Source organism: Aspergillus ibericus (assembly GCF_003184845.1).
Source record: "Aspergillus ibericus CBS 121593 unplaced genomic scaffold BO80scaffold_13, whole genome shotgun sequence".
In the NCBI taxonomy this organism is placed as follows: domain Eukaryota; kingdom Fungi; phylum Ascomycota; class Eurotiomycetes; order Eurotiales; family Aspergillaceae; genus Aspergillus; species Aspergillus ibericus.
This window is the reverse complement of record NW_020292111.1, coordinates 626,677-654,511: the sequence shown is the minus strand read 5'-3', so window position 1 is coordinate 654,511 and position 27,835 is coordinate 626,677. Positions and strand designations below refer to the sequence as shown.

The following is a 27,835-nucleotide window of genomic DNA, read 5'->3' as shown; positions in this document are numbered from 1 at the left end:
AGAGGTGAGGTGTACATACGCTAGATCTATGATAGACGTCCCGAGGGATATATACAGGGTTTGTCATTAATTCATTCTCTGCAAGTCCACTCACCATCCGGAGCGAGGGGCAAAAAAAAAAAAAAAAAAAAAAAAGAATAGAAAATCAAGAATTAGGCAAGGAACAGAATCACCACCTTTTCGAACGATGCAGCCGTAACGCCGTGAACTGCCATCCAGCTGCAGACAAACCTGAGCAATCAACTCCGGAGTCGTGATGCGACGTCTTCCCCGTTCCCCGACTGATGGACCCAGACTAACCAAGCCGTCGGGCCACAAGGATAACAGGTAAAGCTAACAAATGAGCAAGAGCAAAGAAAATAGGTCTAGTTAAACATCGTCAAACGGTAGTCGCCAATCGCTTTTCATATTACAGGTCGAAAGTGTATCGTCAGTGTTGCCCCGCGGGTTTACTCCCGCGACACAATCCAGGACCGGACCACCATCCCGCAGAGGCGCTTGATCACCTGCGTCGTGCCCTTCCCGCCCGCCTCCTGCTCCAGGAACTTCTGCGCCACATAGAGCTTCGCCCCCGCGTCCTTTTCGTTCGTCGGGATCGGTTGCGGGAAGCTGCGGGGAAAGTCCGCCCACCGCTGGCCCAGATGGCGCGCAATCGCAATCGAGTATATCACATCCCGGTTCTCAAAGGTATCCAGCAACGTGCGGCATCGCGCCAGCGTGTCGTCAATCTCCTTGGCAGAGCTGGCTTCGTTGTCATGGAGCGTCAGGAAGTGCCCGATCGCGGTCCAGAAATCCAAAGACCGCTGCATGAGCTGGTCGGGCAGCGAGGGAGGGTTGGCGGCGGGCTCCCGGGCCGGGAACTGGCCCAGGGGGTTCGCGTCCAGATATTCCCCAGTGATCATCGCCTCGATGACATCCAACCGCTTGGCAGCAGCCAGGAGGTCATATTCCGGCTGGGCCCTCGAGGACACGTTCATCACATGGCGGCACAGGGTCATGGAGCTCCAGACAACCGACGCTTCGAAGCTCTCCAGCCGGGCAAGCACATTCGGATCAGCCAGGTTGGGGTCGTTGAACGCATCGATCAGCGCGGAGTATTCGGCCATGAGTTGTGCATTCGCCAGAAGATGTGACAGCGCCTTCTCCTGGAACCAGCGAGTCTCGAAGAACTTGTCAATGGCGGGGGCGTATGTCGCCAGAAAGACAGCTTGGATTTCTTCCAGACGATTGGGGGGGAGGGAGGTGATCGGGTGAGGAGGTGGGGGAGGAATGCCGCGGAGCGCAAGGAGATCGCTGATCTGGACTTGTTTGACTGCAGCCTGTTAGTGGATGGACACCGGGACATCACCTGAGACACATACGTCTGATGTTGGTCGGCTCCGACGGGGTGCCGCTGGTGTTGGTCATGGCCGGATTGACCGTCGGCTGCAAGCCCCCCTCCACAGCATGCTGGATGCTAGCCATGTTCGACGAGTTATTCACGTCCAGCGACGGATCAATGGCGGTGCCGTAATTGTATTGTTCACTTGGCGGGGCGGGCGACTCGGACGGAGCAAAGGGTTGGGAAGCTGCTGGCATGTAACCCGGAGGGGCGGCGGGATAGGACGTCGATGGATCCTGAGGATTGACCACCAAGGACGGATGAGGGTTGGGAGCCGGCTGGATGGCCGAGGGCGTAGGCTGTTGTTTAAACACCGGATCGTAGCCCAAGCATTCACGCTTGCTCTTCACACAGTTACGGCAAACGGGATGCCCTTCGTCACACTGGAAGTGGTTAGTGGCAAGTCTCAACCGGGAGAAGATGCCTTGGGATCGAGGGAATAGAGAGTAGTGTTGAACAAAAACAGCTCAAGGGAGAATCAAAGAGAGGCGACAAAAAACAGGCGAGTATGCACGGGCGGGGAGCAGCGATAGGCGAGTGGGCGCAACAACAACAAGCGACAGGCGGGGTTGGTCGGTCTGCACAAAGCGGGAGTGCAAGCGAACGCCGCAGCATGTTTTTGTGGCCCGCCCTCGACTTCTCCCCGCTCCCTTCCACCGCATCCCCCCTCTCCAATCCCAACTCCCATCCCTTGAAGGGTGATTTTTCCTGACATTTTCCTGGCACGTACCTTGATCCGTCGCTTGCGACATGTGAGACACCCCGTCTTCGTCCGCCGCTTCACCTCTTTTTTATGCCTCCCCCCCGACAGCAGCTTGTTCGGGTCTCCTGGTAACTGGTAGCGCATCTGCGCATTCGTGCCCATCCCCATCTGTCCGACATTGGTCGGGTATCCCGTCATGTACTGGCCCACTGATGCCATCGGGGGCATGTTGGATGGCATCGGCGAGCCGATGGGAGCCTGGGGGATCTGCGAGGACTGTCCTGGGACGGAGTGGGGATCCATCGTCTGCATCGAAGGGTTGTTCATCGATGTCGAATGCCCCTGATGGCTGTACATATCAGGACTCTGGTGCTGCTGGTATTGTTGCTGGGGCTGTCCCTGCGCATGTTGCTGGTGCTGCTGTGGAGCATGCTGAGAGGGCGAGTGCTGCGCTGGCTGCCCATATTGTTGATGATACTGCGGCTGTGGCTGTTGAGGCTGGCCCTGTGGCGTCTGCGACTGTTGCTGCGCCGGCTGAAGCTGGGTGCCATTCGCGGGAGATTGGTACGTAGGAGCCGGAGTTGAAGACTGGCCGGACGGTTCGGTAAAGTCGTAGCTAGTCCCGGGCGCCGAATTCGTAGCCTCGGACACATGGCCGTCGTTGTTTAACGACTTGGTGTCAAAGGAAAAATCGGGGTCCCCCGCTAGATTCGTGTCCGTAGCCGGCAAGGTAGTGTCCAGCGGTGGCAGCGAAGTGTCAATGGGCGGTAACGACGGTATCGTCGTGTCTATCGGGGGAAGCGCGTGGTCTAGACTAGGCAAGTGGTCGTCCATAGCCGGCATCGTGGCATCGATCGGAGGCAGAGACGTGTCTATCGGTGGAAGTGAGTTGTCGGCAGTCTGCGTAGTATCGGCCGAGGGTATATCGGTCGCCTCAGGAGCCGGGTTGGGCGGTTCCCCCGACGTGTTCGTCGGCTCTATCGTTTCGGCCATCTCGATTGTATTGGACTTGACTGCGGTTGATGCAATGAAGTGGGTGTACTTCAAGGATGACTTCTAATAACGACAAGTTCTGGCCGGCGGTCACGGAGAAATCTGCGGAGGGAAGAACTTGCAGGGATGCAACGACCGCGAGGTGCTATTTTCTCTAGTCTGAAAACAGCGTGTTAGTGATCAGACCACGGCCCAAGTATTCTAAGCACCCTCTCAGCTCCACCAATACTGCAAATCGTGTGATCCGGCTGTGGTTGTTAGGGAGAGGATGGTTGAAGTCTTTGGATCGCGATGGTCGGGGACGGAATGGACCGCGGATGGTTCTCCAGGATTTGACCGCGCATCGGAGCAGGTCCAGGTGTGTGAATTGGCGAAACGGGGTCCAGAGGTTCAGACAACAGTGTGCGATATCACCATCCCTCACCTCTGTCAATCCGATGGCGATGCTGAAATCGGAGCCCAGGTGACGTTGAATGCGACCGTCTGGAAGTTTCTTGCCCAGGGTGGCACCTCTGCGCGACCCAGGTCGTGGTCCCCAATTCGAGCCATCGCAGACCATCGACCTCAGGCGTTTTCCGACAAGAATCCTTGGTGCGAGCGACCGACTGCAAGTGGAGAGGCCAGCTGGGGGCGGGCGCGTTCGGGAGGCAGAAGATCGGGGCAGGCAAATGGGAAGAAGCTCTGGGTTACTTACCATGCACTGGGCCAGATAAGCGAAAAGAAGCGAGCCGAATGACTATAGCACCAAAACACGCAATTCGGCACCAGACAGTCTCCGCATCGGGGGTGGGGGTGGACAAGGGGATTGCGATAAATTTGTTGTTGCGCCAGCAAAAGAGAAAGAAAGAGAAGAGAGCTTCGGGCCCGCTGAAGACACTCTCGAGTCTCCCCGGACTTTGCCAGCGCTGCCAGTTTTGCGCCAATTTCCCAAGCAGAAAAAAAAAGTCCCAGGCCAGCCAGTGGCAACGCCGCGCCAGCCAAACCTACTATGTTGACGGCATCGTGCAACACCCAGCGCATCTATCTATGTGCCCTGGGATTTTAATCTAAACTTAAAATGTATACATTTCTGACATCGCGCTACTCTGAGATGTCACAAAAAGTGGATAATGTCATTATCACCACTCGTCCCGTCCTAACACCCGCAATCATCTTGCTCCCTTTGGCATCAACTGATGGACCAATGTGTCCGTCATTTCTAGCACTAAATCTACGTGTATAATCTGGGCATAGTCTCCTGTTCCAGTAATATATATGGCCCGTAAAGCAGATTGTCGTGACATCCTGTCTGCACCCGATACCAGAGAAGTAATCCATCGCCTTCACTAGCCTTGGTGGTCCATGCACAATCAGGTTGCCCTTTCTATATGACATTTTTTTTAGTGTCATACGAGGTATTCATAGCATGTCCGAATAGCTATCCATATGCCTCTCTTTCCTGGTGATGTCATGGACCGTGCTGATCGCATCGCTATTACCCATCTCCAGCGGAGGCAGCAACCTGCGGTGTTGTGGCAGGCGCTATTTCGCAAGTTGCATCGATTGCTACTGTTGTAGCGTGAATCACGCTGCACATTGCAGACTGTCCGTATAGGACAGTCCATCATAGCTCGTGACAGCTTATCAACAAGCTTGTCATTATTTCCTCATCACCTTAGCCTTGCGCTTTTTGAAAACAACGCCTGCAGCCGGCGCTTCATCAGGATCCTCCTTAATCGCAGGGGTCGAGGATCCTGCCTCGGTTTCTTCCTGCTTGATTTGCGACGGCTCACCAGCTTCCGGAGCGACATCCTCTTCCGACTTGACCGGCAAGAACTGTCCCTTGGCAGACTCCGGCTCCTTCTCGAGCGTCGGATCAGGCTTCGGATCCAGATCCTTAGTCGTCGAAGGCTTGGCCTTCTTGATATCTTTTGTAGACTCCAAAAGTGCGTCGAGATCAGTGTCTTCTGGCGCGCCCGGGTACTGGCGAACCCGCGATCCCCAGCCCTTGCTCACGAATCTTTCAGCCTCCCGCTTCGCCGCTTCTTCCTCTTCATCACGTTCTTCGTGTTTTCGTTTGCGTACGCCTAGTGATTGGCTGGATTTGGCATCATCCTGAGGTTGAACGACTTTCTCCGCCACCGTCTGCCATTCTCCGGCCAACGCCATCTCCCTGCGATATTCATCTGGGATAGCAACGCCCATTTCTGCTAGCTGTGCCATCTGTCGCTTTCTCTCCTCAATGGAGACAGGTCGCTCCTGAGGTTTAGGGGCTGGGGCAGGAGCCCGTTTCCAGGGCGCTGCATCGCCGTCTTTTCCGCCCGAGGAACCGGCCACTGTCTGTCGCAATCGCTCAACCTCACTTTTGGCTCTCTGAGCTTCGCGCTGTTGTTGCTCATTGTTACGGTGAATGTCGCGAAGGAATCGTTTGAGGTTGCCCTGATGCTTGGCCGTGGCCTCATGTTGAGACTTTTCGAAGGCAGTATCGCGGATAAAGATCTTGCACTGCTTGCACCAATATTTGGGCTGGCCGATGTTAGCGGCACGAGAAAACTAGTGTAGAGGTGAGGATACGATAAAGCAAGCTTACCGCTGACTTCCAGTACTCCGCCATGACTGCGACGAGATGCTCTGGTTTCTGCGACAGCGAAGGCGGGCTGAGTGGATGATATCACGCCGGGCTGCTTGTCCCCGGCCCGACACTAGTCCCAAACGGGTAGTCACTGTAGACCCCTGGCCCCCAGGCTACTTAATTCTCTTTCTTATATCTAGGACGTAGGCAGCAAGCGCCTTTGTGAAGACATATTCCTCACAGCCTCATAGCTATGGTGGATCACTACGAATTTGGTGGACCGTAAGCAATGATGCTCCTGCCCGATCCTGGCATTGACTGATTGTTATAGCCTAGGAGCCGCCGCGATTACCTTCGGCCTGCCAGTGCTTCTGTATTTCTTTGCCTTCAGCTGCAATGACATCTCCGGCTGTCCGGTACCTTCTCTTCTGAGCCCTCGTACTATTACCTGGGACACATGGGCTGCCGAGACTGGGTGGCCGGATGGTGGAATCTGGGATCTCTTTGACTGGAAAGTCATTGGTATAGTGCTAGCATACTATATCTTCAGCTTACTCCTATGGAGAGTTCTCCCCGCGCAACAAGTCCACGGCACTAAGCTTGTCCATCACGGCCGGCCACTTCAATATCGCATGAATGGTGATTATCCCTCCCCATATTTGTTGTTGAACTGCGCTGATGCAACCTGACAGCGTTTTGGACCAGTGTCGTCCTCTTATCCATCTGTGCGGCTGGCACATACTTCCATGGCCCCAACTTCCCTGTCTGGACGTATATCACGGATCACTATGTGCAGATATTAACTGCTAATGTATTGATATCTTACACACTTTCCGCCTATCTGTACATCCACAGCTTCAGCGTGGACACCAATTACCCCAACGGCAATCTCCGTGAACTCGCTGCCGGCGGTAATACAGGAAATTTTATATACGCTTTCTATATTGGCCGGGAATTGAACCCTCGTGTCACTCTACCCTTGTTCGGAGAGGTCGACATCAAGACCTGGTGTGAGGTCTATCCCGGGTTGACTGGCTGGATCCTGCTCGATCTGGCCTTTATTGCCAAGCAGTATCGCAGCTACGGCTATGTCTCCGACAGCATCGTCTTCATCGCCTTCTTCCAGGCGTTCTATGTCCTGAACGGCCAGTACAACGAGCCTGGCATTCTGACCATGATCGATATTACCACTGATGGTATGGGCTTTATGCTCTCATTTGGTGACCTCGTCTGGGTGCCGTTCTTGTACTCGACTCAATGCCGGTATCTGTCGGTCTATCCTCTGCAGCTCGGGTGGGTCAACATCGCTGCTGTGAGTGCTGTTTTTGCTCTGGGGCTGTACATCTTCCGGGCTGCCAATAATCAGAAACACGTCTTCCGTACGCAGCCCAATGATCCGAGTGTGGCGGGACTCTCGTATATCCAAACGAAGCGGGGAACCAGACTGCTAACGGCCGGGTGGTGGGGCATGTCTCGCCATATCAATTACTTTGGCGACTGGATGCAGGCTTTACCTTTCAGCTTACCGACTGGTCTGGCTGGGTATATGGTTCTACCGGCGGGAAGCATTGTGGCTGCCTCTCACGGTTTCCAGATGTTGGACGGGCGGGAGGTGATCCAGGGTGAAGCCCGCGGCTGGGGGATGATCTTTACCTACTTTTACGTGCTATACTTTGCAATCTTGCTGATGCACCGCGAGCGTAGAGACGATGCCATGTGTGCAGCCAAGTATGGAGACGATTGGGAAAAGTATCGGAGGACGGTCCGGTGGAGGATCCTGCCATGGATATATTGAACATTGAAGGGTACATATAATGGAAGGTCATGAAGCAATACTTGGTGGCTCTGACTGATTATCGACTTCCAAAGACCTCAACACCTCTGGATGTAACGGTCACCTTGATCAGCGTGAGTTAATGAGATCCCAATACTCCGTAGGTGCTCAGGTAGGGCTGGTTGGCAGGGCAACGACCCCGGCCGGGGACCACAACAGCAAATCCACTCCGCTCGCCGCTCCATTCATCTCGCCATCATTAACTCCGTGTGCTTGAATCCTATTGATAAACCAACTATTTACACGGCATCGGTACTTCACATCGATATCTTCACACATCGCTATCCCATTTGGCCTCGTTCTTCGTGCCTCTTCCGGGCTGCTTGATGTCAGCGCCAGCCACATTCCGTCGCGCCTCAACAATGAAGATGGCCGACTTTGTCTGTCCTTCGGACACATTCCCGGCGTGGTGAGTGCCTCTCGTGGTTCTGCCCTGCTTGTGCTTGAAGTCCCTGCCTATCCATACTCAATACTCCGTACTGGGAGGCAGTGTGAGATTCGAGATGCCACAGCCTGTCGTGGCTACCCCTTTTCTCGGCCATCACGTCTCTCTTACCTGATCCATGCTCATGTTGACCTCACTAACGCCACCTCTCGACAGTCCACCTCATCTACGGACCACCTTTGCGCAGGAAGATACCCGATTCCGATTTACGCCCGTCAAAACCACCAAAACCGCTCCCCGCGTCTGGGAGCGCAAGCCGTCGACCGCATTCCGGGCGCGCGGCAAGTCGCGTAAAGTGTGGAAGCGCTTTCGCTCCTCCTTCAACAGCATGAAGTCTCTGCAGCAGTTGACGGCGGAGCGTCACCACATCGACTATGACCTGTATTTGGAAATCAACTCGTCCCGGAACCCCGGCCTCGCCCGCGGTGTCAAGCGCCGATGTTTTGCTCTGGAGGCGGACGATATGGAGGATGTGCGCGGGCGCTCATTCCTCGAGACGAAGTGGGAGGCCCAGGTTACTGGGCGACGACGTGAGTATCTACTCGGGGGGACCGGATCAGAGGCTAACAGCTACAGGCAAACTACCCCTCGTTTACAGCGATTTTCTCGACATCTCCGATGAACCGGTGGAATATGACAGCCTCCAGCCACAAGAGTCGGGTGACGATGCGAGTAACGTGCCGGAGGTGCCCACGTCGACGTTGGAGGAAGCTCTCGCGGAGAACCCTGCAGCAGAGGACGAATGCTCCAGTCGGATGCCGGAAACCCCCACCAGACTGGCGGCCGCCGCAGCCTATCCCCGCACGCTACATGGCCAGTCGCCGCTAGTGTTCGGTGGGATGACTGACAGTCCTGCACACATAAACCCCCACGAGGTCAGCGAACAGCCGGTTTTGGCTCTCTCCGACAGTGCAGACGTGCCTACGACTCCAGAAGAGGACCATGACGAACAGACGGTTGCTACAATGATCGGCGATCAGCCCGACCCTGTGCCAGAGCTTGAACCAGAGCTTGAAGCCCTGGAAGAGCAGGTGCCTGCTACGATCACCGCCCCCGTGCCGGATTTAACGGCCGAGCAGGAATCGACGCTGGTCCGGTCCGCTCTCCGAAGCTCATTGGACGGCGAAGACACCGAACTGCTGAACAACTTTTTATCCAAGGCAAAGGCCAAGCGCGAGGCCAAAGCTGCCGCTATGATCGCCCCGGATGCAGAAAAGGATGCAGAAAAGACGGAGCAGGAGCTGCCGGTCGTGGTCGCGTCTCCGACCCCACCGTCACGGCGTGCCCTGGAAGATCTCGACGCGAATTCACCATCGCCCCAGAAACCTCAGGTGTCACCGACCAAGCCACAGGACGAGGGTAGCCCGCAGCCCTCTAGCCCGCGTCGGAGTAGCCGACCGCGCACGAACCGCTCGTCCACGCTACTGACGACCATCACCGCCGCGGCTGCGGTGCGGAACACCCTCTCTCTGCGGCGGGCCAAGGGCACGGAGTTTATCTTTCTGCAGCGCACCGAAGCGCAGGAGCTAGCCCTCGCAACGCGGCGGAACACGCGACTCAACAAGGGAAATGCCTTGATGCCAAAATTCGTGTTGCAGGGACTCTCACGCAAATCGCCCGAAGCCAAGAAAGCGTCTCCTTGCACCGACGATCGGTCGGGAGACGACTCGGGACGATCCCACAAGAAGAAGCATGTGTCCTGGAACGACGACCGGCTGGTGCAGTTTGAGGGTGAGGAAGATGGTGCAAAGGACGACGGGCATGACGTTGTCCACGACGGAAGCAAGGGCAAAAGCCCCGAGAAAAGAAAGGCAGCCAGTAGCCGGACGACGCGGTCTCAAGTGGCGCCGAAGAGTGGTGGGGAGGACCGCGCCGATGCAGCTACCGCAGCGGCTACTGCACCCGCTACTGCAACGCCTCGGACGCGGCGCGTGCGCCGGCTGGGGCCCGGAGCAGCCCAAGCCGACTCGGCGGGAACCCTGAGTCTGTCGTCACCGTTGAGCGAGAGCCAAAGCAGTGACCGCAAGAAGCTGACCCCCAAGTCGCCCAGACGGGGACCGGCGACGCCGTCGAAAGCAGCCGACAGCATCAAGACATCACTGCGCAGTAGTAGCGCGAAGACGAACCTTTTGAAAATCCATGCGGGATCGACGCCAGTGCCTCGGAAAATGCGACCGCGGTGATTGTTCTGGAATTATCGGTGTACATACGGTGCTAGGCGTTTATGTGCTGGAGCTATGTTATTATCGTTTATTACCGTTTAATCAATTCCTTAGCAGATTTAGCAGTTCAGCTGTAATAAATATGGTACTTATCACAGCGATGACATCCCTGCACCTGCGGATTCAACCGAACCAACCCGGTATTTCACATTCCAGCCTTGCATATAACATCCTCACAGCACATGCAAGGATCATCGTCTGCGTAGCAGCCATCCATACTGTGGTATGTGTGAAGATATGTAGCTAGATATGTTATATCACCCTAATAGCCTGCGCCTGCTGTATGTCGATCCTGCATGATGATGTAGTGTGCGTTTTCAAGTTTTGACTGCTTAGGAGATATGTATGATTGTATGGGTACGGGTATAGGTATGGTTTGGGATGTTGATATTGTTTCAGTCTGTGAGTATGTGTGTCGATCAGGGTGGATAGGATGGAGGGATGGTTCTGTAGATTGCCATGTAGTAGGATAGGTCTAGCTAATAAGAGTGGGATAAATACATATTCCGTCCTGGTAGGATATGGTCCTTCTATCTTATTTACTTCCTTAAAAGTGCTGATATGAAAAGGGTACTCCGTATGATATGAGGGATTTAATATTTACATAGAAGACATCCAAATAGTACCAGTTCTAAATTCAAACTGAAGGTGTGATTTACTACCCTGTGTCGTGCTTGATAGCCTAAGTTCGGCAGAAAATCAATTTCTTATCGAGAGATAAGTTCTATCGCGATAAGAGCCGACGACCAACACACCTCTGCTCTATCATAGGATCAACAAATGAAGACAGTTTGACTTGCTATGTTTACACTGTATATTTGGGACAAGTATAAGTGTCTGCAGGTTTATAGTAGTACTGGTATGCCTCAACCTCTCAAATATGCTTTATAAATCTCTACTACTTGTATTTGGAGAAGTAGTATAATTATCCTACCCACGCGATAATTCCAAATTCAATTCCTTCTACTACTAGTTCCTCCGTAGTATCTCCATCTAAAAACGACCACCCAACCACTAAGCATGAACCCACCGCTCAATCAAAACGAGCTCCATCCCATCCAACCCACCTGTAAAGCAACTGAAGTATCCAAATCAACACCGCCAATCCGCAGATCCAACAAACAAAGTTCATCAGCCCGGGATGGAATTCCCTTTCCTCGAAGCGAGTTTCTAGTGCAGTGTAGTGCAGCGCATAGGGCGGGTATATTTGGTACCATCTACGGAGTACATAGCTTAGCATCACTACAAACTATAGTATGGATAGGCACTGCCCACCTACGTAGTACTACAAGTAGTATTTGAAATGGATGTTAATTGAGTAGTTTGATTGGGTAGGATTCCCAGGCGCCAACGGCCCTAGATATCTACCAAACCTAATCCCGAGACTTGAGGAATAGATACTTGTAGGAAATGGGAATACAACGAATGATATCTTCGATTCTGATAAGTACTATGTACCAGTAATTCGGAATGTTGGCCGTAAAAGTGGAGTACACAGTACAGTATTGATAACATTAATCCCGCAATACCTACTACCTCAACAGATAGATACCTATTGAGTTATACTAGGTAGTAGGTACGTAGACAAACAGAAGGAATAACCTCCACGTCACATCTACACAGTACACAGAACCACATCCTATTCCCATTTGCCATATGCGTGGTTTCTCCGTACTTGTATAAAAGTCCCATCCAGGTACAGTCCAATCCACAGCGCACCCACACACTAATACTAAATTATCCTACCCTCAAGCCACCAAGCCACCCCCATTAACTAATACCCACTAGACCGATTCGTGCTTAGCACCGTACCTTTCTAACAGTTAACACAAGTAGGCTAGGGTTACGAAATTAGTATGGAAGTAGGTTAGGGCCAAGCCCTGACCCCACCAACACCGTACTCCATAAGAGTACTCCGTAAAGAGTACTACAGACTAGGAGAAGGTACCTTCCCATCACGGCATCGGTGTTAGGGCAAGCTTGCCCGGATTAGCCCACCGACGGCCACCTGTTCCGGGATTTTCCGAGTTTGAATCTAACCGTTTCAGGCTGGGTCAATTCCATATGAGATATGTGGCTGCTTTCCCTACCTACCTAGCTAGCTATTTTGGTACTAAAATAGGGGCGTGGTGAAGGTATAATGATGCGATATTGCATAGACTGGTCTAGATGTTTCTGATACTGAGTACTATCATAGGGACGATGTAGGTATGGTGTTGTGGAAGGCTGGTGGGTGCATGACGTCATACCGGATGGTAGGAGGACAGTCCTCCGAGGCCCTGGGGCCGGGCACTTGCATGCGTTATTCGGCTCGGTGGTGCAGCACATGCATGATGTTTCATTGGTATTGAGAGGTTTGTTATTGGGTGATGGGTATTGTGGTATGGTTACATACATACATATTTTACCATGTATCGAGTAGCATACTGGAATGGTTCTATGTTTTATCGTATCTGCTAGCTATCATCCACACGTCGCTCATATCCGCTCAGTTTGCATAGACATCTATGACCCGCATAATCTATCTAAGCCGACAGGTTCTTGGCCGTCTCCTCGGGCCACACATCGTATCCAAAAGTATCCTTCATGTTGACGAAGCGGAAGTGACGGCCCTCGGCCACCTTGTTGACCGCCTCGTAGTCCGCATCCGACAGCTCGATGCTCTTGAAGTTGGACTCGATCCGAGTCGGGTTCGAACTCTTGGGAAGCACCACGTAGCCGCGACGCAGACCCCAGGCGATCAGCACCTGGGCCAGCGTGTTGCCGCCCTTCTTGGCGATGTCGTTGAGGGTCTGGTTCTCGCTGACGCGCTCACCGGTGGTGGGCACCTGGTTCTGGGAACCCAGCGGCGAGTACGCCTCGGGGAGAATGTCGTTCTTGATGCAGTACTGCACCAGCTCGGTGTTGGGCAGGAAGGGGTGGATTTCGATCTGGTTGACGTGAGGCTTGACCTCGGCGAACTTGAGGAGCTGATCCAGGCCCTCGATGGTCCAGTTGGACACACCGATCGCGTGGGCCTTGCCCTCCTTGTAGATCTTCTCCATGGCCCTCCAGGTGGGCTCGGGGTTCTTGGTGAGATCCTCGAGGATCACATACTGCGGGAGGTCGGTTAGCTGCGGCGATCGCGGGGGGAGGAGTAGGAGGAACTGACCTTGCCATCGGCGCCGATCTTGGGCTTCTCCTGCGTCTCCTTCTCGGCGGCAATGGGCCAGTGAACGAGGAAGAGATCGATGTAGTCGACCTGGAGCTTCTTGAGGGAGCTCTCAACCGACCACTGCACATCCTCGGGACGGTGCAGGTGGTTCCAGACCTTGGTGCAGATGAAGATGTCCTCACGCTTGACGGAGGGAGTGGCAGCCAGGAAATCCTTGACGGCCTGACCGACCTCATCTTCGTTCAGGTAGTACCAGGCACAGTCGAGGTGACGGTATCCGGTCTGCAGAGCGACGGTGACGGCCTTGTAGGTCTCACCCTTGGCGCCCTCGCTGGCGAAGGTGCCGAAACCGACGCCGGGGATCTTGACGCCGTTGCTGAGAGTGAAGGTCTGTCCGGAAGACATGATTGCGAGGGGTGTGAGAGATGGAAGGCAAATGGGTATAATGGGTATAATGGAGGGATGAAGAGTAGGGAAGAAGGGATGAGTACAAATAGAGGGTGGGCGTGGGAGGTGACTGGGAAAGTGGGGTGGAGGGGTGTTGCGTTGAAGAGGGGTATGATGCTATTGCATCCGTGGTGGTTGCAACTAAATTCTATGCAGGTCGGTTGTTTTTTGCCTTTCCCGGTGTGCCATTGCCTTTTCATCTGGACCGCTATCACCAACTTCAGTATCTACCTTGATGCTCGAGACATCGAGCTGAGCTCTGAGCTCGTGCTGGCTGACACCGGAGAGCTTCTCATGACGGCATGGGCCTGAGGACTCCATCGGGGGCATCCACTCTGGCTTTCCTAAATTCCCAGTCAAACCCGCTGCTGGCCATGACATCACTGTGGGTGTTGGTTCGAAACGGCGCGAGCGTTTGACCCGCCGCCGCCCGCTCGATCGTCATCGGCTCCAGCGATCTCTGGCTCGTCCATGGTGGAATGCAGCTGACCGCCAATCAGGCAGACGCATCCGCCCCGCCCCCCCCCTCCTGTCCACTCAGCATGCATCCGCTTCTCGTGCCGGCCACTGAGGATCCGTCCTGGGTGGTTCGTCCTGCGAACAAATTTCGGGCGTGGCCAATCAATCCCCTCCTCACCGGTGATGCCACTCCCCAGCAGGCCTCCCCGCCCCGCCGCGGTGGGCAATTCAGGCTGCCATCTGCAGCCACGATGCGCAAGTGGTGTGAAGAGTGGGAATCGGTTTAATGCCTCAGAGACCACCGAAACATGTCCGACCGGAAAGGGCAAGGGGGTATGGGGCGGTCATAAATTACCACCAGCCAGGGTCCAGCGGTCAGGGGGTGGAAAGATTACGGGGCCATGGCAGCTAATCACTGGCGGGTGAATGACGACGAGAATTCCTAGGGATGCTGATACGCCCCTCGGTGGAGCCGGGCTCCGTATGGCTGCTCGCAGGTCGAGGAAACAACACGCTGCGCTTGCTGCTGCTGCTGCTGGTTGTGGTACGCACTCGTCCTCCGTCCGTTCGACCTTACCGCCACGGTTGACTGAAGAAAGCTTGTTATATATCGTCCTCGGGTGCCCTCGTTTGCCTCTTCTTTCTTCCTTCCATCCTCATCCTCCTCTTCCATCTTTTTCCACTCTTCCCGGAGACCTTGTGTGCAGCGTTTCCTTGAGTGATATCATCACCTCTATCTTATCATCTCCCGCCCCTCTCCTTAAATTCCGGGCCCTCCACCTTTTGGACTTTCAATTCCTCTCAATTGACCTCTTGACGACCTCAATTCCCATCTTCCTATCAACATGCCTCGCTTTGAAGACGCCGACTTCGCCGTGGATGCTGCTCCTGCTCCCGGTGCTCGTTCTCCCCGGGATGCTCGTGGCAGCGCCGCTGGCTCTCTGCCCATCCCCAGTGATGCGGGCAACACTGTTGAGATCCCTGCCACTCGCAGCTCCATCAGCGATGCTGCCCAGTACATGCACAACCTGAGCTTTGCTCCCTCTTCCCGGGACCGTCGTGCGTCCCGCAACTCCTTCGGCACTTCTCTCCCCATCCCCAGATCTCCCCGTGTTTCTCGTCTGTCGTCTGTGGTCCATGCGGATGTCTCCCGGGACATCCTGGCCTCTCAGGTGCAGGACGTGAACAAGGAGAAGACTGCCGCCGCCAAGAACATGGCCTTTGCCTTCGACATTGACGGTGTCCTGGCCCACGGTAACGAGGCCATCGAGGAGGCCAAGGAGGCCCTCGCTATCCTCAACGGCGACAACGAGCTGGGCATCAAGATCCCTTACATCCTCCTGACCAACGGTGGTGGTAAGCCCGAGGAGGAGCGTTGCGCTCAGCTCACCGAAGTCCTTGGCTGCCCCATCTCCACCGACCAGTTCATCCAGTCTCACACCCCAATGCAGGCGTTGGCGGAGTACTACGACACGGTCCTGGTGTGCGGTGGTGAGGGTCAGAAGATCCGTAAGGTCGCCGAGAACTACGGCTTCAAGAACGTCGTCCACCCCAAGGATATCCTCGCCTGGGACCCCACCGTGTCCCCCTGGCGCTCCTTCTCCGAGGAGGACCGCCTCGAGGCCAAGCCCCGCGACTTCTCCAAGGTCAAGTTCGATGCCATCCTGGTCTTCGCCGACTCCCGCGACTACGCCACCGACATGCAGCTCATCATGGATCTGCTGCTGGCCGACGACGGCAAGATGCTCACCCGCTCCGTGGACCCCGTTGCCAACCGCATCCCCGTCTACTTCTCCCAGGGTGACCTGGTCTTCCCCACCGACCACAAGGGTCCTCCCCGTCTGACCCAGGGTCTGTTCCGTATCTCCATTGAGGCTCAGTACAAGGCCCTCACCGGTGTGGATCTGGAGCGTGTCGTCTACGGCAAGCCCGAGCGCGCCACCTACACCTACGCCGACGAGGTGCTCAAGGCCTGGATGGAGCAGCTCCACAACGAGGCCCGTCTGCCCGAGAACGTCTACATGGTTGGTGACAACCCAGCCTCGGACATCTGCGGTGGTAACATGCACGGCTGGAACACTTGCTTGGTGCGCACCGGTGTGTTCCAGGGCGGTGACAACGACGAGAGCAACCCCGCCAACTTTGGTGTCTTCCCCCACGTCTTGGAGGCCGTCAAGACCGCTCTCCGCAAGGAGCTCGGCCAGGACTTCAAGTTCAAGTGGAACCCCAAGGTCAACCCCGTCACCCACGGCGACGGTGCCTCTGCTGTCGAGTAAACGCATCCCCGCGTGGCTTCTTCCTTTCTTCTTCCCATTTTCACCTGGTTCGCATCTTGATCGATGTTAGACATTTTATTTCCTTGCATGTTACGGCTTACGGGTTTGGACTACTGATATCCATCGTCGCTCCTGGGCCAAAAAGTTACCAGCGAGCCGACCGATTTTTGCGCTTTATTAGACTGGTTTTTACTTTGTTTCTTACTTTGTTTCCTTGGTGAAATCATGCACTGCTAGGCAATGCAATGCAATGCAATGCAGCGTCATGCAACGTCTGTTTCTTCTTCCACAATTCCATGTCTTTTCCACTGGGCTGGTTAGATGGATCTTGGTTCGGTTCGGGGTTTAGACTTTAGTTTTGGTTACATACATGAATCCACGACCTGCACGTTGCAGTTGGTTCTTCAGCCGTTCTCAGTATACCTCCCCTCCCCACCATTGTAGAAAGAAAACTTAAGTTACTACAAAGTATGGTCCTCGAAACTCTGGTACCGAGTCATGACGCCATGACACCCGCGTGCGGTCGCCGCACAAACTTAAATTTCTTGCTCGTGCGCGTCCGTTCCGAGGTTCACTTGACAGGTTCATTTCGATTCAGTAGCCAATGACCTTGAAGGCGTATTTAAGCGGGATGGTCCGATCGTGAGGGATATCCTTCGTATAAACTGACTCCATATCCTACGGGGATGTAGTTCAGGCTAGCGGGATGATGAGACGGAGCCGAGTAAGAGTACATACGGGATACGGAATACATACTCCGTCCAAAGTGCTGTTCCGGTCCCGATGTGCAGGTCCCGGAATGTTCCGGTCGGGTGGATGGAGGGGCTGCCGACCGACTGATCGGGTAAGTGCCGTGCCTCAACATGCCATGGGTGCAGGCATGGTCGGGGATGGGTAATATAGATGTAGGATTCGGAGATGGGAATTCCGGCTTTTTCAGATTTACCTGGTACTTTGAAGATATTTGTTGCACGTTCAATCACTGATAGAATAGATCAGAATAGGAAAGTGAATTAAGTATTATTAGTTGGATTCTAAATGGCATCCGCTATCCGAACAAGGTAAACTGAATTCGAATCAACTCAATTGGTATACTGTACACCGTATTACAGTGTATAGTATCTCGGCTGAAAACGAACCCGAGCGGGAAAAGAAACTGCAGGTTCGGGGGGGCTGCAGATTTGGTGGATTGGAAATTAGGCTGGGTTACATTAGATGTGGATGAGCTGAAATGAATGGATGGGGTAAGTTGAGGGGAAGAGGGGTAAAGCTCCGTATTGACTGGGGCTGTTAGGGTTGGGTTTGGCTTGGCTGGGATGTACTCCGTACGTATGGAGTATGTGTGGGGTGTGGTGCATCTTGCAGAGTTAGAGCGTTCGAAGGGTGAGGATGGAGGGGTGAGCATGTTTTCATGGGTTTATTTGGTGAGGATGGGATGGAGAGCATTTGACTCAATTGAGATTTGGAAGTTGAAGGGTGTATGGGTAGGGGTTTTATGGCTTTGTAGGAATTGAAATGATTTACAATAACTTAATAGCCGGTCCAAGATAGCTCTGCTGAGCGAAGATTTGAAACCACTGAACTTTACGTGACGCTGGTGTTGATTCAATTCCTTTTGCCATAAGTATGGAAAGAGTATGATTGAAAAAGTAGAAGATGATACAGCATAAACTGTACTCTGGGGATTACAATGAAAGCCACAATTTTCCAGGCCAGTAACTTGGTACGTAGATAGCTAGATACTCTAGGAGATTTCACACTACTGGTGATGTCTCGTTTAGAGAATTGATGTAAGATGAGAGGAGTTGAGATTGTGGGATTAGTCTCATGCTCAGCAGCTGTGTAAATTGTCTGTTGACTCTGCTGGACCAGTATGTTGTCACCTGACCCCCTGTTCTGATGGTTGTCCTGTGCCATCTCACTTCATCTTCGCTACCCCCCCGTCTACTCATATTTCCATCACTTAGACATCTTCTGACAACTAATAAGTCGGCCAAAGCCATCGGTTATAACTTATAAAGGACCGTTCAGATATTGAATAGGTATAGATTCTTGAATGGCTATAACAGGCATCGTCAACAGTTCTCATAGTCGATGCTGAAAGACGTGAGGTGCTACTATCCGCACATCCCAAGATGTCCACCAATTGACCCAGAAGCCATAAGTGCATATGACTCAAAGGACCTGGCTGTCGTCACCGCCAGAGTGGCAAGTCTCTATGTTTATAACATGTGTAACTATAGACTACCTCAACCTTTTAGCACCAGGCACGATGAGCTCTGCATCTTTTGTGAATTCCTTGGAAGAGCACTACGGTGTGTCGAGAGACAGCAGGAAGTCACCCTTGCGTGGCCATGTCGTGCTCCAGCTTCCAACATGAGGTTGATTCGTGTGACATTGAACTCTGCCATGAATACCTGCTAACAATGACTTCATCACGTCTATAGACACGCCAATAGACAGCTGTCATGCGAAGCTGAATTGCCCCAAAAGTATACCTGCATACTGAAGACGCAAGGCGCCAGACGGAAACGTTTTCCGCCCTCACTGTTATCAACAGGTGGAAATGCACACGGCAAGTGATACATCGAACCTCTGGGCCTATACTACAAGACCATCAGGGTAGACGTTCGTGCCCTCAAAAACGAGCCGGGAATTTTCGGGCAGGAAGGCTGGATAGCAGCATTTTGGGCTCAACCTTACCATCTCGCTCCGTGGTGGCAATCTCGAGAGTCCTCCAGACACCGGCATATCGGCTATCCCTTGTGCAACAGTCCAGTCAATCGAACCATGCGGCACATGGATTCCTGTTTCCTTGCGCCACTAACGGAAGGAGAAAAGTCAGCTGTATCTTCTTCGGTTCATATGACCTGACGCTCCATCCAAAGGAATCGAGCAGTGACTGTCTTTGACTGGGCCCGCGCACAGATGTATTTGATCTGATACGGAAGGTTGTCCGGCCCTCGGGATAGTATAGCCTGCGATTGGGGCTGCCTTGAGAGTGAAATGCGTAAGGGGTGTGAATTTCACTCCACCTTGTTTTCCAGCAAACAGACTGCCATCGATCCTTTATCTAGTCAAAGTATAAGAAGGTGGACATTCAATCCGGCGATGGGACAGTGGTGGGAAAACAGCAACCAAAGACCTTAAGTACCTCTACAATCTCTAGATTACCCTACGATCTAGCTATACTGCAATACTTTGTCAACCATCTTCTTCGCTGGCACGGTTGAAGCCCTGATGGACCACACTGCAGATGGTCCGCCCGCGGGGCATGCCCCACTAGAGCCGATTGCTATTGTAGGCATGGGTGAGTATCAGCCAGTATCCATGATATCCTGCTGACCAAGTAGCGTGTCGCCTCCCTGGATCTATCACATCCCCCGCGGATTTCTGGAATGTGCTGATCAACAAGAAATCTGCCCAAACCCCGTCCGTACCTAAAAGTCGGTTCAACATCGACGCCTTCTACCACGAAGACCTGCATAGACCGGGGAGTTTGAATGTTCGCGGAGGCTATTTTCTTGACGGCAACCCTCATGACTTTGACCCCAGTTTCTTCGGCATGTCGCCAATTGAAGCCATGTGGCTAGACCCGCAGCAACGACGGATCCTGGAGGTTGCATATGAATGCCTCGAGAACGCCGGCCTGACGCTGGAGGACGTGGCCGGAAAAGACATCGGAGCGTTTGTCGGCTGCTTCACTTCGGACTACCAGCAACTGCTCCATCGAGAGCCGGATTTTCGACATGAATATTCAGCAACCGAAATGGATCCCGGCATCATGAGTGCAAGGATTTGTAATGTGTTTGACTTGCACGGACCAAAGTGAGTGATGGGCACCATGATAGTGTCCGACACTGTACGGATGGTCGACTGAAAGAACCAGCGCCGTCATCAATACTGCTTGTTCGTCGTCCATCACTGCGATCAATCAGGCCTGCCACGCTCTGCAAGGCGGAGAATGCGATGGTGCCATTGCGGCAGGTGTGAATCTAATTATTTCGGTCGATCAGCACCTCAACACCGCCAAGTTGGGGATCCTGTCGCCAACATCTACCTGTCACACGTTTGATGCTGCCGCGGACGGATATGGCCGTGCTGAAGGCGCGGGTGCTATTTATCTGCGCAGACTCTCTGATGCGGTTCGCGATGGTAATCCAATTCGAGCAATCATTCGCGGCTCGGCCGTTAATACGTGAGACATCCCAGCCTGAAGCCTCAACGCTGTAACAGGATGCTAAAGCTGGACCCTAGAAATGGAAAGGTTAAAGATCAGGGCATTACTCACCCAAGTCTCGAGGGTCAGGAGCGGGTGCTTCGGGCCGCTTATAGGAGAGCCGGCCTGGACCCAATCGACACACTCTATGTTGAATGCCATGGTACAAGTGATCGGCTTAGGACATGGCGGTACCAGCTGACCCTTCACAGGAACGGGCACACCCATTGGGGACCCCATCGAAGTGCACGCCGTTTCGAAAGGAATGAATGATCGACGCAGCAGCGAACCACCTCTGCGGCTGGGAGCAGTAAGCGTTATCGCTAGAGCGTGGAACAGGTCCAGAATACTAACTTACCCAGGTCAAAGCAAATATCGGTCATAGTGAGGCCGCCAGCGGTATCTTCGCCGTGATTAAAGCAGCTCTGGTTGTGGAATCCGCCATCATCCCAGGGATAGCAGGGTTCAAGACTCTCAATCCAGCTAGTGCGTTCTGGTCTATATACTCTGCGAGAAATAACGGGTGCTGACTAGTTCTAGTAAAAGAAGCGGAATGGCATGTTAAAATAAATGCGGATACTATAGCATGGCCCGAGAGCCCACTGACTCGGAGGGTTGGTGTATCGTCGTTCGGATATGGTGGCACCAACGGCCATCTAATACTGGAGGCCGCGCGGTCTGACCACGGACAGGAAAGGTCCAAAGCCGGATATAGGACCTCGGCTTCTCGTGATATTCTGGTATGCTTTACAGCTCACGACTGAAATACATTGGAGAGGAATATCAGAGCGCACGCTGGTCTCGCCGAGCGCTATTACGTGCACGATCTCGCCTACACGCTCAATTGTCGCCGGACGCACTTTTCACACAGAGCATTTACCATCGCCCAAGATGGCCGTGACTCTGCAGATTTTGACATATCGGCCTTCGAGTACGGCTCGGCAGAAGCTCCTGCCCCAATTGCCTTCATTCTCACCGGACAGGGTGCCTAGTGGCGTGGAATGGGGAAAGATGCCATGTGCACCTTACCTACATTTTCCGCGACCATCAGGTCCCTGGACGATTGCCTGCAGAGCTTGCAGCCATCGGGAGCCTGGTCGCTAGAGGAGGCCTTGTCAGGGAGCATGGTTTCGGAACGTATGGCTGAGCCCGATGTTGCACAGCCACTATGTACCGCAGTTCAGATCGCCATTGTTGACCAGCTGAGAAAGTGGGGGATCGTTCCCTCCGCTGTTGCCGGTCACTCATCGGGGGAGATTGCTGCAGCATATGCAGCCGGCTTGTTGTCTGGCCCGGAGGCCTTTGCCGTGGCTTTCTATCGTGGACTAGCCGTGGCACAGGGAAGCCCCCAAGGATCGATGCTTGCTGTGGGACTCGGGGCCGAGGCGATCGATTCTTACATTTGCGATACGGATGTCGTTATTGCATGCGAAAACTCTGCCGAGAGCGTGACATTGAGCGGCTCAGCGACTGCGATTCAGCAGGTTCGAATGAAGCTTGCGGCTGCTAAAGTATTTGTAAGAGAGCTGAAAACAGGCCAGCCTTATCACTCACCTGCAATGAGTGTCGTGGGTCCAATCTATGAACGACTCCTTACCGGGGCAAGTCCAGAGACTGGTTCGTCTGCAACCTCACTACGGCTCTCCAAGGTCCCAATGATCTCTTCTGTGACGGGGCATCAAGTCCATGAGGCAGATATCAACCCTCAATACTGGGTAGGGAATCTAACTAGCCGGGTTCGCTTCCATACAGCGGCAGCGGAGCTGTGCAGTCTGGAAGACCTGAAGGGATTGAATCACCTAGTGGAGATTGGACCCCATTCAGCCCTTGCTGGACCGCTGAAACAGATCATCGCGAGCAGCAAGCTGGAAGCACACGTCAAGTATATCCCGGGCTTCGTCAGGGACTCTAATTCGTGCACCGACTTGCTGCGGACCACCGGGCGTCTGTTCCTCGCCGGCCACGGTGTCAGCATGCAGGGCATAACCGATGATCTATCTAATGAGCCGAGACCTCGGCTGCTGGTTGATTTGCCCCCATACCAGTGGAATTATGCAAAGGAGTATTGGCGGGAGCCGAGGGTGAGCCAAGAGCAGCGTGAGCAATCCGCGCCTAGACATGATCTGCTGGGGAGACGAGTTGCCGGCCTCTCCAATGAGACTTATATTTGGAAAAATATCCTACGAGTTCGAGATGTGCCATGGCTGAGGGATCATAGCGTACGTAGCACATCCGCATGATTCTGACATTACCTAACGGCAAGGCAGGTTGGAAGCGAACTTTTGCTGCCGGGTGCTGCATACATCGCCCTGGCTATTAAAGCCTTGTGGCAAATCAGCGGTACCGCATTCAGTCCCAGTCAGGGTGTATCCCTGAAGGACTTTTCTTTTCAACAAGGGCTTGTGATACCGGAGAGTGATCACGGGATTGAGCTGGTGACCCGACTGTTGCCTCAGAGTGGGAGTGAACCGGGCTGGTATTCATTCACCGTCGAGACCAATCTCGACAAACACTGGAAGACCCATTGCAGAGGGTATGTATCGGCCAGTAAGACCCTCCAACTGAATGCGCATCCGTACGACCATATCGCCGAGACTCTCCACAACAGCACTCATCCCAGTAGGTGGTATAAGACATTCAACCGAGTTGGGGTCGTATATGGTCCCTCCTTTCAGTGCCTAGGAGAGGTCAGATCCAACGGGCGGGACCTCGCAGCCGCTAGTAAGATCGAACTAAAGACACACAGTGGCATGATGGATGGTGAGTCCAGGTACCTCCTGCACCCGGGGGCCATCGATACCTGCCTCCAGCTTGCCATCATCTCGTTCGAAAGAGGGCGATATAAAATCATGCCGTTCAGTACGATTCCGCAACGAATTGAGGAGATGACCGTTGCCTCTCCCGGCGAAGAAACAGAGGGAGATGGGTTCGCATGGACGGACGAGTGCCGGAACCCTTTCTTCAGTTCCAACATACAACTCTATACCTCGGGTGGTCTCCCCATCTTGGAGTGTAAGGCGGCTCGATTCAAAGAGCACGACATGAGCTTGGGCAGTCGGTCGACAGCCGTCATCTCAGATCAACGGTACATGCGAAACCAATGGAAGCCCGACATCGATTATGCTGCAGAGACTTTGAGACATACATCCTACAAATCGGTCCAGCAGGCCGTGGTCACATTGATTCAGCTGATTGATCACAAGCGACCAGTTCAAAGAGCGGTACTATTTGCAGAAGACGACCAAGATCTTATCGAAACCGTGGCCTCTCAGTTCCCCGCCAGTGGTAGCCTGACGGTAGCGGAGACACACGCAAGCAAGATGGAAGAAAGATTGATGATCGGCAGAAAAAGCAACGTAAAAGTAGTCCCTGTCTCGCGGGAGATTTCTCCGTGGTCATCCAGCTTGCCAACCGGTCCAGATCTTATCATTTGCAAGGGACAGTGGGGTTCGCAGACGACCCGAGCCCTACAGGCTAGGCTCCAACCCGGTGGTCGTTTGTTAATACTACAAGATGCAATGCCAGAGGACGGATGCCTGGACCGTTCTTGCGGCTCCTCCAGGCCTGTGTTAAAGCTCCCCGTCTCCGGTTTCGAGCTGTTGCTCTCCCGAGAGTCAAACAACGAAGAGAGCCGAGAGCTGGAGGAGAAACCAGTCACCTTCGTGGTCAAAGAGAATACAGATCAACTTCTACTCAGGGAACTTGTCAGGAAATTTGACGATCAGCCAAGCGTGATGAACCTAATGGATTTCTACGGGACCTGCCATGAACCTCATGGTACCATGGTAATGCTTGATGTGGATGGGAGTATACTCTCCAGACCCAATGAGACACAATTGGATGTGATCAAGAGATTGGTCCTCTCCGAGGGAATTGCTCTTGTCTGGGCAACGTTTGGGGTTCATCAAGGACGCACTGTGGAAGGCGGGTTGAGCTTGGGCTTCTTGCGTGGAGTCAGATCTGAGCATCCCGGGGCTCAGATTACATCGTTAGATGTCGATTGGGAGGAGAGTTCTCATAGCATTAAACAGGCTCTTGTGGCGGTCTTGAAATCCGCGGCACCGCTGAGTTCTGGTCAAGAGACGGAATTCTGGCTTCACGGCGACATCCTGCACATTAATCGATTGATTCCATGGGCATGTCCTGGTATATTTCGAGGCCGAACCGTTTACCTGCCACCCAACACGTCGCTGGCAAGCGCGTCTATCAACGGGGAGATGGTCTTCAAGACCATAGAAGACATCCAGAGAGATGTCGGGCCCCATGAAATATGTGTCCAGGTAGAAATGACAGAACTGCAGGAGTCACCCGAAAAAAGCGTCAAGCAGCCTGCGATTGTTGTCGGTCATATCCTTGGTAATACTGAGGGAGCTGCAGGTCGCCAGGTAGTCACCTTTGCGAGCCAGAATGGTTATTCGACAATTGTGAGGACGAAGAAGAACTTGTGCCTAGCATGCGATGATCTCGAACCAGCGGGTTTGTGCGCTTCTCTTCCACCTCTACGCAAGGCTCTTCTCGCCATGGTCTGGCTAGGTAGAGCCCAAAAGAAAGACCATATTGTGCTCTTGCATATGCCCTTGGCATTTGTGCAAATGGCCACACTCATCTGCCAAGGACTGGGTGCTCAGCTTACTGTAATTGTGAGGACGCTGGAAGAGAGGACCCGGTTTGATCGAGACCCGCTACTTGGCTCTGTCTCAATTCTTGCGGTCCAAGACCCATCAGTATATAGCACGACGCCACCGGGCAAAGGTACCTGGGGGAAACCATCATTGCTCATTTCCAATTCTCTGTCGCCTCTTGCTCGGGAGGCATGGAAACACATCTCCACGGCGGGGCGCTTTGTGCTATGCGATGGAGAAGTGGGGGGGACACTCGACCCATCCCCCTTTAGCAGGGGTGCTTCTTTCCTAACTATCGGCCACAACTATCTCGCGGTCCGACCGGAGGAGACGGCTGCGGTTTTACAGGAAGGACTGACCTTTCTCCGGGAGAACAAGGATGCCTGGCCAACACATGTGCAGGTGTATAGCATTGATAAATTGCCCTCCCAGTCTAGCAGCCAACAGCCGAGTGGACTGGCGCCTTCAGAAGGTGCCGCTGTGGTGCGATTCCGATATGGCGAAAGTGTCATTAAGGTGAGTGGGTTGGCCACAACGCCTGGCAGCAAATGGCTAATAGAAACAGATGCAACCCTCAGTCATCCGACCTCGCTTTTCTCCAGAGGCTGCCTACTTGCTGATTGGAGGACTTGGTGGACTTGGAAGCAGTTTGGCCCGTTGGTTGGTCGAGCGAGGGTGTCGACATTTCGTCTTCGTGTCCCGCTCTGGCATGACGCGACCAAAGGCTGTCGAAATTGTCTCGTGGATTGAAAATGCCGGGGCTACGGTCCAAGTATCCCAGGCAGACGCCTGAAACGAGGCAGATATGAGGGCCATAGTCGCCCGGGTGGCACAGGAGCACCCGATCCGCGGCGTGGTGCACGCTGCCATGGTACTGCAGGTAAGCGCGACACCATCCGCTCCACGCTCACCCTACTGACCGTTGGTAGGACGGCTTGCTGCAGGGAATGACGCCAGCCCAGTACCACGCTGCCGTCACACCCAAGCTTATAATTGCCCAAGTCCTTCACTCGGTTCTTGCCAGCGCCCCCTTGGACTTCTTCGTCATGACTAGCTCGATCTCTGGCGTTCTGGGCACTCCAGGGCAGACCAATTACAATGCCGGCAACAGCTTCCTGGATGCGTTCGCGACGTATCGTAGGGCCCTCGGGCGACCCGCCTGTTCGATAGCGCTGCCCATGATTCTGGATGTTGGAGTCGTGGCAGAGAACGAGAGTATCGAAGAATCTCTCCTTCGACTGGGGATCTATGGGATCGACGAGATTGAGATGCTAGATGGGCTTGAACTCGCCATGTCTCCTAACGGTCCCAGCCACCTTGTGCTGGGGCTTGACCCCATCCGGCTGCACCAGACTGCTACTGGCACGCGCATGTTTTGGTATGGGGATGCTCGTCTGCGCGGGGATGCAACGATACCTGAACCTCTTGGGGACATCATCGCCATCCATGAAGGAGAGCCACCTGGGTGGGTTGCTATCCAACGGAGACTCAAACGACCATGAAACCTTGCTCATGTCTATCGGGGGGCGGATCGTGCAAAAATGCGCCGACATGCTGGCGCTTGACCCGGGCGACATCGCGTTTGATCAACGGTCGGTGGCCTCGTATGGTCTGGACAGCATGATCAGCGTGGAGCTGCAACAGTGGCTACTTGCGGAGTTTGGGCTGAAATTGAGCTTTCATACTTTCACGAGGCCTGAGGTGACGTTTAAGGCACTGGCGGAACAAGCTCTCCAGTCACTGGGTTGGAAGGGTGACCAAGACGATCTTTGCACTTAATGTGAACCATTAGGAGAAGAGAAAGCTTCAACTTATTCTCAAGGGTGCCGAGGGGATTAAGTAGAAACCTGATACAAAATTCAGCAAGGATTGGCAGATTATTAGGAAATTCCACCATCTTGATACTAGTTACAAAGCATTCAGATCGTGTAGAAAACTTGCAAGCAAACTATAATGAATGCGGTTCTCGGCATAGACTGACCAGGTATTGGTCTTTGCCTCCAGGGTTCCTGCACTTGAATTGATTGTCTTGATTAGTGAGTCTACCTAGTATATCGGTTCTAACAGCACTTCCTCATGTTGATGGTGCTCTACAGTCCCCAGCATCTTATCCAGCAACATATACTACCACGACCTGCCTTGGTAGCATAGGAGACACTTTGAAACCGCCAGTGGTCTCCCCTATACACAAGTATAGACATAGTTAGATATGGTGCTGCCTTACCTTTTATGGAACCATCCATCGCCATCTACAATCTTGGCGCCATGACTGACACTGACGGATATCACCGACACTGCAGCCAACCTGTCCATTCAGCATGTATACCTCCTACATCACATTCCGTCCCTCAACAATTTCATGCTCACTCCCCATCACAGCCATTCACTGTGGTCTGAGATTTCCGCCCACGTGATGCTCACGGTGTGACTCTCGTCCTGATTTCGCCGTATTTCATCATCTCCTCTCTCTTCTCACCTCACCTCATTTCATCTCGTTTCCTATCATCTCATCTCGTCTTCTTCCCTTCG

At 53.6% G+C, this 27,835-nt stretch overlaps 9 protein-coding genes across 9 annotated transcripts; 6 read left to right on the top strand and 3 right to left on the bottom strand.

The window, feature by feature from the left end:
* Positions 1 to 150: 150 nt before the first annotated feature.
* BO80DRAFT_36949 (putative C6 finger domain protein) lies at positions 151 to 3,156 on the bottom strand. Its single transcript, XM_025716394.1, has 3 exons — positions 2,112 to 3,156; positions 1,362 to 1,764; positions 151 to 1,312 (listed from the first exon to the last, which is right to left on the bottom strand). Exons 1-3 carry the CDS (start codon positions 3,075 to 3,077, stop codon positions 450 to 452), a joined length of 2,232 nt encoding a protein of 743 aa, XP_025576846.1. The 5' UTR covers positions 3,078 to 3,156; the 3' UTR covers positions 151 to 449.
* Positions 3,157 to 3,211: 55 nt separating this feature from the next.
* BO80DRAFT_36893 (uncharacterized protein) lies at positions 3,212 to 3,985 on the top strand. The gene has a single exon (XM_025716366.1). The coding sequence runs from the start codon at positions 3,346 to 3,348 to the stop codon at positions 3,811 to 3,813; it is 468 nt and encodes a 155-aa protein (XP_025576845.1). The 5' UTR covers positions 3,212 to 3,345; the 3' UTR covers positions 3,814 to 3,985.
* Positions 3,986 to 4,467: 482 nt separating this feature from the next.
* On the bottom strand, positions 4,468 to 5,668 carry BO80DRAFT_423926 (putative formin binding protein). Its single transcript, XM_025719165.1, has one exon. It carries the CDS (start codon positions 5,259 to 5,261, stop codon positions 4,716 to 4,718), a length of 546 nt encoding a protein of 181 aa, XP_025576844.1. The 5' UTR covers positions 5,262 to 5,668; the 3' UTR covers positions 4,468 to 4,715.
* Positions 5,669 to 5,851: 183 nt separating this feature from the next.
* Positions 5,852 to 7,606, top strand: BO80DRAFT_36847 (ERG4/ERG24 ergosterol biosynthesis protein). Its single transcript, XM_025716338.1, has 3 exons — positions 5,852 to 5,910; positions 5,960 to 6,267; positions 6,321 to 7,606. The coding sequence occupies exons 1-3, from the start codon at positions 5,882 to 5,884 to the stop codon at positions 7,421 to 7,423; spliced, it is 1,440 nt and encodes a 479-aa protein (XP_025576843.1). The 5' UTR covers positions 5,852 to 5,881; the 3' UTR covers positions 7,424 to 7,606.
* An 80-nt stretch (positions 7,607 to 7,686) lies between these two features.
* BO80DRAFT_36883 (uncharacterized protein) lies at positions 7,687 to 10,225 on the top strand. Its single transcript, XM_025716358.1, has 3 exons — positions 7,687 to 7,871; positions 7,949 to 8,437; positions 8,484 to 10,225. The coding sequence occupies exons 2-3, from the start codon at positions 8,026 to 8,028 to the stop codon at positions 10,088 to 10,090; spliced, it is 2,019 nt and encodes a 672-aa protein (XP_025576842.1). The 5' UTR covers positions 7,687 to 7,871; positions 7,949 to 8,025; the 3' UTR covers positions 10,091 to 10,225.
* Positions 10,226 to 12,544: 2,319 nt separating this feature from the next.
* gldB (putative glycerol dehydrogenase (GldB)) lies at positions 12,545 to 14,188 on the bottom strand. The gene is made up of 2 exons (XM_025716766.1): positions 13,281 to 14,188; positions 12,545 to 13,224 (listed from the first exon to the last, which is right to left on the bottom strand). Exons 1-2 carry the CDS (start codon positions 13,686 to 13,688, stop codon positions 12,655 to 12,657), a joined length of 978 nt encoding a protein of 325 aa, XP_025576840.1. The 5' UTR covers positions 13,689 to 14,188; the 3' UTR covers positions 12,545 to 12,654.
* BO80DRAFT_36808 (uncharacterized protein) lies at positions 13,633 to 14,126 on the top strand. Its single transcript, XM_025716319.1, has one exon. The coding sequence runs from the start codon at positions 13,746 to 13,748 to the stop codon at positions 14,040 to 14,042; it is 297 nt and encodes a 98-aa protein (XP_025576841.1). The 5' UTR covers positions 13,633 to 13,745; the 3' UTR covers positions 14,043 to 14,126.
* An 846-nt stretch (positions 14,189 to 15,034) lies between the features above and the next one.
* On the top strand, positions 15,035 to 16,465 carry BO80DRAFT_404056 (phosphatidyl synthase; the record flags this gene model as incomplete). Its single annotated transcript, XM_025717667.1, has 1 exon — positions 15,035 to 16,465. The coding sequence occupies one exon, from the start codon at positions 15,035 to 15,037 to the stop codon at positions 16,463 to 16,465; it is 1,431 nt and encodes a 476-aa protein (XP_025576839.1).
* A 3,240-nt stretch (positions 16,466 to 19,705) lies between these two features.
* BO80DRAFT_492629 (type I polyketide synthase) lies at positions 19,706 to 27,104 on the top strand (the record flags this gene model as incomplete). The annotated part of the gene is made up of 21 exons (XM_025723781.1): positions 19,706 to 19,775; positions 19,819 to 20,293; positions 20,349 to 20,663; positions 20,723 to 20,847; positions 20,897 to 20,994; positions 21,047 to 21,170; positions 21,225 to 21,244; positions 21,281 to 21,424; positions 21,461 to 21,615; positions 21,736 to 22,903; positions 22,952 to 22,976; positions 23,007 to 23,048; positions 23,082 to 23,259; positions 23,308 to 23,329; positions 23,360 to 25,160; positions 25,218 to 25,621; positions 25,655 to 25,822; positions 25,872 to 26,072; positions 26,106 to 26,186; positions 26,236 to 26,684; positions 26,764 to 27,104. 21 exons carry the CDS (start codon positions 19,706 to 19,708, stop codon positions 27,083 to 27,085), a joined length of 6,387 nt encoding a protein of 2,128 aa, XP_025576838.1. The 3' UTR covers positions 27,086 to 27,104.
* Between the last annotated feature and the right edge of the window lie 731 nt (positions 27,105 to 27,835).

Excerpts from the sequence above, each read along its gene's own strand:
- BO80DRAFT_36949 (XM_025716394.1), bottom strand. The coding sequence starts at position 3,077 with ATGGCCGAAACGATAGAGCCGACGAACACGTCGGGGGAACCGCCCAAC. Across the intron at positions 1,765-2,111 it reads GTCGCAAGCGACGGATCAAG|TGTGACGAAGGGCATCCCGT; the intron begins GTACGTGCCAGG and ends AACCACTTCCAG. Across the intron at positions 1,313-1,361 it reads GGAGCCGACCAACATCAGAC|TCAAACAAGTCCAGATCAGC; the intron begins GTATGTGTCTCA and ends AACAGGCTGCAG.
- BO80DRAFT_36893 (XM_025716366.1), top strand. The coding sequence starts at position 3,346 with ATGGTTGAAGTCTTTGGATCGCGATGGTCGGGGACGGAATGGACCGCG.
- BO80DRAFT_423926 (XM_025719165.1), bottom strand. The coding sequence starts at position 5,261 with ATGGGCGTTGCTATCCCAGATGAATATCGCAGGGAGATGGCGTTGGCC.
- BO80DRAFT_36847 (XM_025716338.1), top strand. The coding sequence starts at position 5,882 with ATGGTGGATCACTACGAATTTGGTGGACC. Across the intron at positions 5,911-5,959 it reads CACTACGAATTTGGTGGACC|CCTAGGAGCCGCCGCGATTA; the intron begins GTAAGCAATGAT and ends TGATTGTTATAG. Across the intron at positions 6,268-6,320 it reads ACTTCAATATCGCATGAATG|CGTTTTGGACCAGTGTCGTC; the intron begins GTGATTATCCCT and ends GCAACCTGACAG.
- BO80DRAFT_36883 (XM_025716358.1), top strand. The coding sequence starts at position 8,026 with ATGCTCATGTTGACCTCACTAACGCCACCTCTCGACAGTCCACCTCAT. Across the intron at positions 8,438-8,483 it reads CCAGGTTACTGGGCGACGAC|GCAAACTACCCCTCGTTTAC; the intron begins GTGAGTATCTAC and ends TAACAGCTACAG.
- gldB (XM_025716766.1), bottom strand. The coding sequence starts at position 13,688 with ATGTCTTCCGGACAGACCTTCACTCTCAGCAACGGCGTCAAGATCCCC. Across the intron at positions 13,225-13,280 it reads AGATCGGCGCCGATGGCAAG|TATGTGATCCTCGAGGATCT; the intron begins GTCAGTTCCTCC and ends GACCTCCCGCAG.
- BO80DRAFT_36808 (XM_025716319.1), top strand. The coding sequence starts at position 13,746 with ATGAAGAGTAGGGAAGAAGGGATGAGTACAAATAGAGGGTGGGCGTGG.